The sequence below is a fragment of the Muscardinus avellanarius genome, assembly GCF_963383645.1.
Source record: "Muscardinus avellanarius genome assembly, chromosome: 2".
NCBI classification, from domain to species: domain Eukaryota; kingdom Metazoa; phylum Chordata; class Mammalia; order Rodentia; family Gliridae; genus Muscardinus; species Muscardinus avellanarius.
In genome coordinates, this window is record NC_137787.1 from 30,797,393 (window position 1) to 30,810,938 (window position 13,546).

Below are 13,546 nucleotides of genomic sequence, written 5' to 3' on the forward strand. Positions count from 1 at the left end.
ATATACACACACTTTTGCATATATATAATTTTTTTTGCAGTATTGGGGATGAAACCCAGGGGAATCCTACCTCTGAGTGACACCCCCAGCCCTAATTTTTTATTCTTTATTTTTTGAAACAGGGTCTCACTGAGTTGCAAGGAGCCTCATTAAGTAGCTGAGGCTGTCCCAGGAACGTGATCCTATGGTCTCCGCCTTCCAAATGCTAGGATTACAAGCATGCGCCACCACGCCCAACAACAAGTAATAAAATATAGATATCCCATCCCCCAAAGAAGAGACTGAAAGAGTTTTTAAAAGCATGTTTATGTGTCTGCACATAAATGTTTGTGTAAAAAGGGCATTATGACAGTTGATACCACAAAGATACAGTAAGAAAAAGCACTTTATGACAATATCTCACAAATTCACAAGCTCACTTTAATATACAAAGCAATTACTATTCTTCTGAACACAAGCAGCTAGTATTTACATAGTGTTAATAAAATGCATCAAACTCAGTACAGTTTTTTCTTTACACATAAAGCACAAAAAATTTAGGTTAAAAAAAGTAAAACAGGGATGCTTTTAGAATGTAGGGAATTTTATTAGAAATGTATTTCCCTCATTAATTTTTTTTATTTAGCATTCAACTCCAATAGAAACATCAGAGTTAAAAATTGATACCCTGTTTTGCGCTGATAGTTTTGGGGAGGTAATCTTCACCCAAGTCTCTAGGATAAAACCAAAAAGTCAAACACCTTTCTAGGAACTTCCCTGGTTATTGTTTCTAAAAAGTTTCAAGTGACACATCTGAGTTAGAAATAATTCCTTTTGCTGGGGTGCGGAGGGGAGGATTACAACTGGCGTGTACAGATGAGTCAAGGACTTCTTTACGTGGAAAACTGCTAACTAGCACTCTTTGTTGCCACCCCTAATAAATCTATACTCACAAAAAAATGCTGACAAATTATTTCCCACTTTTAATATAAATAATTTTATTACATACACATCGGAGTGGCACCTGGATAAAAATACGCCTATAAAGCATTTACCATTTCAATTTTTAAAACATAAGAAAGTAAAGCCTCCGAAACACAATGCTAGATCGTTTCACGTGGCCAACTAACACGAGCTCTGCAGGGATTCTCATCTGTCCCTACGGAAGGAAGTTTCAACTACGCCACATTCACTCTCACATCTGAGATGCTCCGTGGATAGCTTAGAAATGTCATACTACTACAGGCAAGTTTAAAAAGGTAAAATGTGGATTTCCTATTCTTTAATCCTTTTCAAAGACATTTCTGGAGATTGTTCGTTTTCTTTTCACTTGCTAGTGAAAATAATTTAAAATGTATTGTTTTACCCAGCTGGGACCTGAACCCACAGTACCAGAATGCAGACAGGTCAATATTTTCTCTCTGTGCTAAACAACTCTGCCTGTTTATAATATCAACTTGCTTCCCAGGCTTTGTTCTATTTATTTTTTTAAATTTTTCTTTTTTTACAAAATAAATTTCAAGCTAAAACACCTGAAATATAATTCCTCCATTTAAATGTTATCTGGTCCCTCTTAAAGTCTGTCTGCCCCCCCTCCCAGGACCCATACAAAGGCTTAAGCTACATTCGCTCATCAGTAAGAACGTATCATAGTAAGCAGGTGAGACAGATGGAACTGCAGCACCCTGTTTGATTTGTTTGAAATTCTTCCATCCTGACTCACAGCTTGATGATATGTTCAACCCCTCGAGGATTACTGCCTCTCCTGGCCATTGATTCGAGAAAGTCAAGGAAACCAGTTCCTAGCACAGTGGCTGTGTAGTCAACTTAAAAAAGTCAACATTATTAACATGAAAAGTGTTAAAGATGTGTGTAAGCCACCCAACACAAGTTCCAGTTGTGCTTGTGCAACCCAGTGAACAATTTTGTCTCATGATTTTCACCTACAGGCTTACGAAAGCACACTTTCTTCCTCATTCGAAATCCACCAAATTTAGGTAGCATTTCTTTAATGTGAACAAAGGCAATTTATTTTAGCTTATTTTTTTAAAGGGTGTTTTGTTTGTTTGTTTGTTTTGGAACCAGGGATCGAACCCAGAGCACCACATCTGCAAAGCAGGCGCTTTGCCATTGAGCTACATCCCGGCCCCAAGCCAATTTATTTTAATATTTTAGGGGGTACTGGGGTGAACCCAGAGGCATTCTACCTCAGAGCTACACCCCCAGCCCTATTTTTTATTCTTTATTTTGAAACAGGGTCTCACTAAGTTGCAAAGGGCCTCACTAAGTAGCTGAGGCTGGCCGAGAAAATGTGATCCTCCTGTCTCAGCCTCCCAAATGCTGGGATTACAAGTGTGCACCACCACACCCGGCTAACGAAGCCAATTTAAAATGAAAATAATTTAGCAAAAATTATTACATATGGCCTCCAATACTGACAATAGTTAATTTATTTTAACATTCTGAAAAAAATAATTATTTTGGTATACTCTAGGAAGTATTAATGTTGGGGTAAAGATAAAAGTCTCATTTAAAATTCAAAATATTATTCATTTGAGTGATTTTTCCCTTCAATTTTTATCCATTATGAAAAGGCTTAAAATAAGGTTTAAGCCCATCTCTTAATTAACTGGGCTAGTCAAATCTAATTTGCGGATATTTTGATTTATAGCATTTTTAAGGCTGGCTTTTAGATGCTAAAATATTTTAACTAATGAAAAGCTTCCATTAAAAAGAAACATAATTTGAAGAGAGAAAAAAGACCAAAATATCAGTTGCAAATTAACTGATGGAAAACATTTCTTAAGTCACTAATACCCAAACTGGGTAATTTTTAAAAAGTGCAAGTTACACCAAACATTTACAAAGTATTAATGTAAATATAATCCAAATAAATATACAACTTTTGTATTCGGTCAATGGGAAATAATATCCTAACAGTTATCAGGGTTACAAAGGCAACAAAATAATGCCTCTTGGAAGTAACTGAAAAGTTCAGTATGTAGCCTGTTTCCAATATGGGTCCTATTTTAATCCTGCAAAATGAGGCAGCTTTTGATAAACAGAGACTATGTTAATAGATGGTATAGTTGATCACAGAATTAAAAATGTATTAAACACAAAAAGAAGAAATCTAGACTAAAGTCACTTCAAGTAAGTAAAAGCATCCTGTCTACACAACCTGTTTATTCCTAGGCCTTTGTATGTTCCCACGTCACCTGATGGTGCAGTCGACAGCAGGGATCAGTCCTGAGGGACAATACAGCCAGATGACTTCACATCGGACAGTCGCCTGACTGGTATCATGCTCTCAGATATTAGCATGGCCACTGACCTACTGTCAAAACATGCTTTCAGACAAAATCCCTGCTCAAATAAAACAGCAAAATTCCTCCCCCAGGAAGATTTTTGAACAATCAGTGGTTCCTTTTAAAAGCTATCTTCAAAAATGTTCTTACCACTGTTATAGCTGCCAGAAACAAAGCAGAAAAGCCAAATACTTTGGGGGAAGATTTCAAGTGACTAGTAACAGATTTAAAAGTATCAAGCCAAAGAAAACTAATAAAAAATAGAATACTTGAAATGAAACTGGAAGATTAATCAGAGTGCTGGAATAATGCAGTCTTAAGAAGCCATCAGAAGGATGCAATAGAGCACACAACAATGTAAAGTTTCATCTGACCTCAATATACTAGAATACTCAGCATTCCTGACTTAAGAGCTCTCAGAGCTTTAGATTATATACTGTGTGTATATATATATATATATGTACACATATATTATACAAATGCCATTTCCTCACCCCCCAATATCTAAATGAACAGAGCACCTATGACAATGTTATGGTTGCCAACATGGTACTTGAGTTTGAAAAAGAATGAACTTATAATTGTATAGCGTATCAACTTTTTTTTAATAATGTGAACAACATATTGGATCTAGCCCTTTCTAAAACCACTTTTCAGTTAAACACTATCAAAGCTTGAAAACTCATAAGAGTAATATATCAAAAATAAACCCCTCCCCACTTCATTTTTATTAGAGTTAATCTGTCCTATAGATAAAAGTGCCACATGGCCCTATATTTATATTTGCAAAGTGAGCAATACCAAACTTGCTATTTTCTAAGCAAATCAGTAGCATATGTACATATTCCTATGGTATTTTCATTCCCTTTTGGCCAAAATGAAGAGAAAAACATTTATTACTGGTAATGTGGCCATATAAGTTCCTGGCTACAGGATTTTTTTTTTTATTATGTTATTTTCTTAATAAAGATTCTCAGTTATAAGCTTAAAAACAAACTTTTTTTTTTTTTTTTTACTAATTCTCATATTTTAAAAAAGCCTGCACAAAAGATGCTTGATTTATATCTGTATAAACTGAAATCTTCAATAAGTCTCTCCAAGGGTCTAAAACAGATTCAGCAACACGTTATCTCTCACTTACTATTAAGTAACTGACTTCAAACTAGTGCAATCATCCTCAAGGTAAAAGGATCAGGTCTTTTTAACTTAGAATTTGCTCAAATCCTATGAATGAGTTGCCTTGATTTATCAGGGACCAAGAGGACCACCAACTTCTTAATTAAGAAGAAAGCCTCAATTTTTGGAAAAAAGTAAACTTTAGAGATTATCACTATACACCAGGAAATTTTTCACTTACAATGCTAATGACATTCAAAATATTCGATTTGACATTCTGACTAAATACAAAATAATTCCAGTTTGTGAACAGATTTGTGATTTTTGTCTGGTTTCTGTTAAACCAAGTTTAGAAAATGATATATCTGTGCTGGTATGCAAACAATTTTTATGCTATTACTTTCCCCATTAGCTCAGCAGGACAAACATCAAGCTTTACAGTCGTCTGAAAGCCTTCTTGAGAATCTGGTGAACTGTCCAAACATAAAGACTACATCACTCAACTCTTAGAATGATGCTCCTTCATAAACTCTGTTCATCCTTGAAAAAAGACAATGGTTTGTTACAAATAAAAATATAACACTTACATATATTAAAAATCTTTAAAAATGGACCCAACAACTAATACTCGTATCTGCACATTTTACCATTTTAAACAAATTAAACTTTCTTAAACACCCTATGATTAAATATGAAACATTTTCCAAGTGTAACTTTTTAAAAAGGAATTTCCTTCTCAAATGAACAATTATCTAACATTATGTCAGTCTCCAATTTTAAAAATCTATTTTTCCTTTAAAAGGTAACTTAGATTTATCAGGTTTAGGGAATATAATTAAGTAATTACTAATTGAAAGTATTACTAGAAATAATGTATGATACATAAAATGTAGACTGTCATAGTCAGGAATTAAAATAGCTCCTTAATGACAGAGCCTATAACATATTGGAAAGCTAAAGCTACCTTTTTAGAAGAAATAAAAAATGGTTGCAAGAATGATACCCAAATATTGCAGTAGACATTCAATTATGTCTGAAGAAAACACTTTCCCTGTACACATCTAACACTGTACTTTTTAAAGAACCATACTTTCAAACTTTTCATGTAAAATTTTGGTAGAGATCCTCTGATACAGTATGTGAATAATGGAAAAGATTTAAAATCAGCGCTTTTCTATAAGATAAAAAAAATCACTTTGTTTTGGTTAACATCTTGCAGGCTTTTTCTGTTGGTGGTATAACTGCAACGGGTAAAAGTAGTGAATTAGAAGTACCTTTTTGAGCAAATGAGTGACAATATAAGTATTTTTGAAGGTGAGGACAAAATCTTTTATTTAAAAACTATTATATAACTCAAGGGGATGGTTTTCTAGTTAGCACCTTTTTACTAAAATTTAGTACTAACTTAAAAAAAAACTTTGTACTTTTATTTACTTCAACTTAATTTAAAACTGAAATATTTCTCATGCTTAAAAAAAAAGCTTTGTACTTTTATTTACTCCAACTTAATTTAAAACTGAAATACTACGCTTAAAAGTTCAGTTGGTTACTTCTTTTAATGTATTCAAAAAAGTTGAACACATACAGAACTGAATTAAGAAGCAACAACTGTCCTGTGGAAGAGCTGTAGTCAATACAGATGCTTTTTAAGAACTAAGGACAAGTTCCCAGTACTGAAGAACATACATAAAAACCACTCAGATTTCATTCCTAATTCCTTCAACACCACACTAAAATTCTCTTTTGGAGGGTGTTTCTTTAAGCAATTTTACATAATTTGCAATGAAAATGTAAAATGTCATTTTGGCAATCAATACTTCCTCATTGCACCTTACTTACTTTATGCATGCGGCCCACACATTACTTCAGCTCAAGAGGCTGGGGAAATTCTGTCCCTAAGGCAATCAAGGAGCTCAGCACAAACCTTGAAATCACTTTAAAAAAAAAGATTTCATTTCCTCATTTTCCCCATCAATTTACAAGTAAACAAATTATTACTTCTTGAAGAGGGTGGGAGTTGAAAAGCAGAAGTTTCTTCATGATCCTGGGGCTGAAAGTTTCTTGAAGGGAGAAGTGGAGGCAGGTGTTGGAACATTCACAGTTTAATGCAAAAGCACAAATGAATGAATTTCTGTAGTTGCTTTCAGGCAGTTTTGCGCATAGAAAAAAAGAAATGTTTAGAAAATAAAATGTTTATTTTGTCTTTCTGGTTGTAGCCAATCCAGTCCATTTTCCACCTTAACAGGTGAAAATTTAAATCCCAAATTAATCTGACTTGTGGCAGTAAAGGTCCTTAAGTGCTTTTAGCTCCTCAATCAGTGTCTTGTTTTGGTTTTCAAGCACTGCCACTCTGTTTTCTAAACACTTCACATATTCTTTCTTCTTTCTACGACACTCTCGTGCTGCTTCCCTAAGGAAAAGGACAGAAAAATTACACAAATGAGTAGTATGTCACATTTATTAGACTGGAGTACTTTGTACCTTTTTTTAGTTTTTATTTTTTAGCACCGGGAATTGGACCCAGGGGTGTTCTACCTCTGAGTTATATCCCCAGTGCCTTTTATTTTGAACAGACCTCAATAATTGCTGAGAGTCTTACTAAATTGCTAAGGCTGGCTTCAAATATGTGATCCTCCTGTCTCAGCCTCCCAACTACTGGGATTAGAGCCCTGAGCCACTGCACCTACTGAATACTTTGTATTTTTATATAAACAGCTCAAAGGAACAAATATTAAAATGTTTGTGAAATTTGTATGAGGTATATGAAAAGACATACAAAATGACTTTGAAATTGTCTCGTATCAACCCTCCCCCTCAGTACTGAAGATAGACCCAGGGGCATTGTACCTCCAAGCTACACCCTCAGGCCCCCCACTTTTTAAAAACTCTTTGGTTTGAAACAGGATCTCACTGAGTGGCAAAGGATCTCACTAAGTAGCTGAGGCTGTCTGCAAATTGAGATCCTCCTGTCTCAGCCTCCCAAATGCTGTGATTAAAAGCATGTGCTACCACGCCCAGCTTTGTTTCAAAATTTAATATGCCACATGAAACTTGATTAATATCACATGAAAACTTCATAAACAAGAGTTAAATGATCACTTTAAAGTCCCATCTCAAGCCAGGGATAGTCACACATTCTTTTAATCCCAGTACTTGGGACGCTGAGACAAAAAATTGTAGGTTCTTGGCCAGCAAACGTTACTTAGTGAGGACACCTGCAACTTAGTGAGAACCTGTTTCAAAATAAAGAATAAAATAAAATAGGGCTGGGGTGTAGCTTAAGAGATAGAATGCCTCTGGGTTCAATTCTTAATACCATCATAAAAGTCTCATCTCTCACTACTTATTAAAATATTCCATCATATCTACAAAGATTTGAAATTTTGTCCATCTCAATAATTAAAAAAAAGTAAAGCTAAATTTCAGTGTGAAAACATTTCTTAAATAGAAAATCTTACAAACATCATTTTAGAGCGTTTTAAAAATTCATTATTAACACAAGAGTCTCTTCAATAAATGATGTTGGAAAGCTGGGTGTGGTGGTACACACTTGTAATCCCAGTACTTGAGAGGCTGAAACAGTAGGATCAAGTTTGCTGCCAGCCTTAACTTAGTGATACCCTGTTTGTGTGTGTGTGTGTGTGTGTGTGTGTGTGTGTGTGTGTGTGTGTTACTGGGGTGGAACCCAGAGACTTTCTACCTCCGAGCTATCCTCCCAGACCTATTTTCTATTTTATTTGGAAACAGGGTCTCACTAAGTTGCTGAGAACCTCACTCAGTAGCTGAGGCTGGCTTTGAACCTGTGCGATCTTCCTGTCTTAGCCTCCCAAGCGCGGGCATTATAAGTGTGCACCACCATGCCCAGCTACTCTATTAAAAAAAAAAAAACAAAAAAACAGGTTGGAGGTGTAGCTCAGAGGTAGAATGCCCTTTTCTTCAATTTCCAGTAAACACATGTACACACACACACACACACACACACACACACACACACGCACACACTAGGAAAAGCTGGCTATCGCAAGCAAAAGAATGAAGTTATTCCCTACCTTATAACATATATAAAAATTAATTAATTAAGAAAATTTTTTTGTGGTCCCAGACCTATTTTTTATTTGGGAACAGGGTCTCTTAAGCTAGTGCGGCTGGCTTCGAACCTGTGCGATCCTCCTGTCTCCACCTCCCAAGCGGGGGGTGGGGAGGGGGGCGATGATTACAAGCATGTGCCACCATGCCTGGCTACAAAAATTAAAGTGGAACAAAGACCTAAATTTTAAGAAATAAAACTTCTAGAAGGAAACTTACAAGAAGAGCTTCCTGAAAATGGATTTGGCAGTGATTTCTTAGCTATGTCACTGAAAAAAATAAGCAACAAAAACAGGCAAATAGGACTGTATCAAACTCAAAAACTCTGTATCTAAGGAGACAATAAGCAAGGAAAGGGCAACCTATGGAATGAAAGAAAATATTTACAAATCATGTCTTATAAAAGCTTAAACTCCAGAATACATATACAACTGTTAAAATTAAAAATCTTGAAGAGATATTTCTCTAATGCTGTTCTGAATCATGTAATCACTAGGTGGTAAGGCTGCTATGATGAAGGTTCCTCTAAAAATTACAAATAGAATTTACCCTATGATCCAGCAATACCCTATTTTACTACATATCTAAAAGGACTGAAAGCAAGATCTCAAAGACAGATGTGCACACCTGCACTCACAACATTGTTTACAAGGTTGTTCATGAATTAAAAGCTGAAAGCTAGCAAGTGCCCATTGATGGATAACAACAGTGTGTGTGTGTGTGTGTGTGTGTGTGTGTGTGTGTGTGTGTGTGTGTTAAAAAGCCTCAAAAAGGAAGGAAATCCTTACATGTTATAATATGGTAAATCTTGATGACACTGCTAAGTAAAATGAGCCACAAAGAAACAAAGTGTATAATTCCACTTATATGAGCTATTTCAAGTAATCAAATTCACAGAAATAGAACTGTGGCTGTCATGGCCTGGGAAAATAGGGAGTTTTTGTTGTTTTGTTTTTGTGGCATTGGGGATTGAACCCAGAGGCATTCTACTTTTGAGCTATACCCACAGCTCTATTTTTTATTTTTATTTATTTATTTAAAAAAATTTTTTTTGGTGATACTGGGATGAAACCCTTCTACCTTTGGGCTATACCCACACCTATTTTTTATATTTTATTTGGAAACAGGGTTTCTTAAGCCAGCGAGGCTGGCTTCAAACCTGGGCGATCCTCCTGACTTTGCCTCCCAAGCATGGGATTACAAGCATGTGGCACAACGCCCCGCTTATTTTTTGTTTTGAAACAGGGTATCACTAAGTTGCTGAGGGCCTCACCAAGTTATTAAGGCTATCCTTGAACCTAGAAATCCCCCTGTTTTAGCCTTCCAAGTACTGGGATTACAGGTATGTGCAACCTCAGAGGTTTTTTGTTTTTGTTTTTTAAAAGCATACAGAGCTTCAGTTTTGCAATTAAAGTTCTAGAGATCTGTTACATCAAGATGTAAATATACTTAACACTATCAAAGTGTCTACTTAAAAAACATCATGTTAAGTTCTAGGTTGTCTGTCTTACCAAAATAAAAATTATAATTAAAAAAAGCACAGACTAAAAATAATAAAAATTCTTTAGCAAGCTCTAACTATAAAATAGTAAACTCTTTTTTAGCTCTATGTGGTCAAAGGCCACATGTTATTTTTTATATGCTGTCTTAAGAGACAAGTAACCATGGTTCACACTTGTAATCCCAGCATTTGGGAGGCTGAGACAGGAGGATTGTGGTTCACAGACAGTCTCAGCTACCACTTAGTAAGGCCCTTTGCAATTCAGTGAGACCCTGTTTCAAAATAAAGAATAAGAAACAGGGCTGGGGGTGCAACTCAAAGGTAGAATGCCCCTGGGCTCCATCCCCAATACTGCAAAAAAAGAAAAAAAGAAAAAAAAGGAAAAAAGAAAAAGACAAGTACAAGGTACTCATTATTCAATGAAAGTAAGAGTTGAAAGCAGAAAAGATTCGAAGTCTTTAAAACACAAAACCCCCAACAATTTACAACCTATCATTTCAAGCACAAGGTATAAGTAGTTCTATCCCTTACCAATTACGTGAGGCAGAGGCAAATTATTTAACCATTCCTAACTATAAAAAAAGAAGAGAATATTATCCATCTCAAAAGGCTTGTGGGAAATACATATGTTAATATATGTAAAGCATTTTAAATATTGCCTGCTAAAATGTTAGCTATTATTATTTCTAGGTAACTCAAACAGTAGTGTTAATTAGTTTTAGTACTAGTTTTCATTAATAATTTTATCCCTATATAACCTGTAAGTTCAAAAAAAGGGGAGTATTTGCTCTAATATAAACTGATTCTTTTTTTTGGAAAAGACAAACTGCATGTAGTATCATATTTTCCATGATAGAGATACATGTTCAATATACAATTTACTATGTCATTTCACCATTGGAGAAAAGCTCCTTGGATATGGGTTAAAATGCCTTGTAATTCCACTATACAGTATTTTTGAAGAAGCCGAAGCAAGTCCATAGGTGTGTTGGGGCCTAGAGGAAAATGATGATTTTATTTTTTAAATTTTTTATTTTTGGTGGTACTGGGGTTCCTGGAAGCCCTTCTACCTCCGGGTTACACTCCCAGACCTATTTTTATATTTTTATTTGGAAACAGGGTCTCTTAAGCCAGAGCAAGCGGCTGGCTTCGAACCTGCACGATCCTTCTGTCTCCGCCTCCCAAACACGGGGATTACAAGCGTGCGCCACCACGCCCAGCGAAAATGGTGATTTAAAAAGGCCAATGACCAGGTTAAGATCCTGCCGAGGGGTTAGGACGGTGCTGGGGCCAGCGAGGCTGGCATCGGAGCCTGCCGTGAGGCAAGGCCAGTACTGGGGCCTCTGAGGCCAGGATAACAACCTGCCGAAGGGCTAGACCGGTGCTGGGGCCAGCAAGGCCGGCATCGGAGCCTGCCATGAGACATGGCCAGTGCTGGGGCCTCCTAGGCCGGGAACGGAACCTGCCGAGGGATTAGGCCAGTGCTGGGGCCTCCGAGGCCGGGATTGGAATCCTGCCAAGGGGTTAGGCCGGTGCAGGGGCCAATGGCCAGCATCGGAGTCTGGTGTGAGGCAAGTTCACTCCTGCGGCCTCCAAGGCCGGGACCAAAGCCAGCTTAGGGGTTAGACTGGTGCAGGGGCCAGCGAGACCAGAACTGGGGCCTCCCATGAGGCAAGGCCGCTGCTTGAGCCAGCAAGGTCTGGATCAGTCCACTGAGTAGCCAGGCCACTACTGGGACCATCAAGAGTGGGATTGGTACTTGCAACGCAGCATGCACAGAGAAATATTGCAGAAAATATAAATCAGACGCTTCTCTTAATCAGCAATAACTAGGAGGAAAAGGGCAACAGGAAGAGGTTGAGCTATAGAAAGGGCCCTATAGTGAAGCAACTAATGTGACCAATCAGAGGGTATGTAATACTGGAGGACGGAGCCTCTTTAAAACACAGGAGGTACATAAACAAATGTTATCAAAGTAAATCACCAAAGAAGTGTGCAATGGAGGGAGGGGGAGGGAATGGGATGGGGGCTGGAGGAGGGCTAATTGGATGATGTGTGCTTGTATATCCTCTCAAGTCTTGTACTCCAATGTGATTGATATATGACTACAATGCACCAATTTAAAAAATAAATTAATAAAAAAATAAAAAGGCCAATGAGAATGATTCAGAGGTCCATTTGGATGTTCTGTATTTGGCGAGTTCTAATATAGAGAACATGTAGAATGTATGAGCATTTACAAGTCTGCTTTCAGCCAAAGCAGCCCCCGCAAACAAACAAACAAAAAACCCCACAAAACCTGAAGCTTGATAGCCCCTCTCCATTACCTGAGAATCTATGGTCCACAAGTAGGACTGCCCATATGCATGCTCAATCTACATGCTAGTTTCTGAAGTCAAACTAATATCCTGTAGTTAGTACACCCAAACTTGATCCACCACAATCACATACTATAGTATTAAAACATGTGTTCCTCAAAAGTTAACATAACAAAAGACAACCAAAGACTAGGCTAAGAAAATTAACTTCCTTCTTTAATGTCAGACCTCTAGGATCTTTTTAATGTACTAATATAAATTGAAGACCTTTCAGAGGAATTCTACATAGCACGCCCTAACTTGACTTCATCATATAAATACTTTTTTGGGGTGGGGGGAAAGAAATGCTTACACACTTGATCTTAGCCAAAAGGCCAAGAAGTGACGAAAAGGGGAATGCTTAATATATTTCAGATAAAACTGTCTTGTGAAATGATGCTCAAGTTAGCCACAGCTTAAAAAAAAAAATTCTAGCAAGAATTCTAAACTGGGATCAGAAAATTTGTGTTCAGATCTTGGCTTTTGCATCAATTAGTTGTGTAGTCTCTAGCAAGTTCCTTCCCATTCAAGGACTGCTTCTTCAACTGTTTAAAAAAAGGACTCATCAACCTGATCCAAACCAAAGTATAGATAAGCTTTGTACTGAGGTATATGCAATGTCTGGGAGTAAATATGGTGTGAAATACTAAAACATCAATTTTAACTCATGAGGTATAGGTATTTTAATATTAAAATAAGTGCTATATTTTAGAATAGAACACAAAATTCAAATAAACTTCAATTTGTTTTTGTTTGCTGGTACTAGGGATTGAATTCAGAGACAATTCTGAGATTAAAAGATTATCCTGAATTTTCCAGGTGGGAAATTTTATACACAATCAAATAATTATAGGGAAATTTTACTACACAATCAAAAAATTTTATTACATAATAAAAAAACTTGCTTTGAATATGGAAGGAGTCATGAACAAGGAAAGTTAAGAAATGGTTGTAGCAGAGGCCCACATGTATAACTTGAACTACTCAGAAGGTTAAGGCAGGATGATCAAAAGTTCAAGGCTGGTCTTGGCAATGTAGTGAGACCCTGTTTAAAAACAGGGGGGACCACTAAGGATATACCTGAGGCAGAATGCCTCTGGGTTCAATCTGAAGTAACATCTCAACACACACACACACACACACACACACACACACACACACACACACACACACACACACACGGGCTAGACGTGAGCTCA

At 36.8% G+C, this 13,546-nt stretch overlaps 1 protein-coding gene across 2 annotated transcripts in view; it reads right to left on the reverse strand.

The window, feature by feature from the left end:
• Window positions 1-6,668: 6,668 nt before the first annotated feature.
• CREB1 (cAMP responsive element binding protein 1) overlaps window positions 6,669-13,546 on the reverse strand; it is a gene marked incomplete at both ends in the record, with an annotated part of 55,703 nt that continues 48,825 nt past the window's right edge. For both annotated transcript variants that reach the window (XM_080689073.1, XM_080689072.1), the window contains one exon: window positions 6,669-6,813. In XM_080689073.1, the coding sequence (XP_080545199.1) occupies window positions 6,669-6,813 (145 nt within the window). The remainder of the gene's footprint in view (window positions 6,814-13,546) is intronic.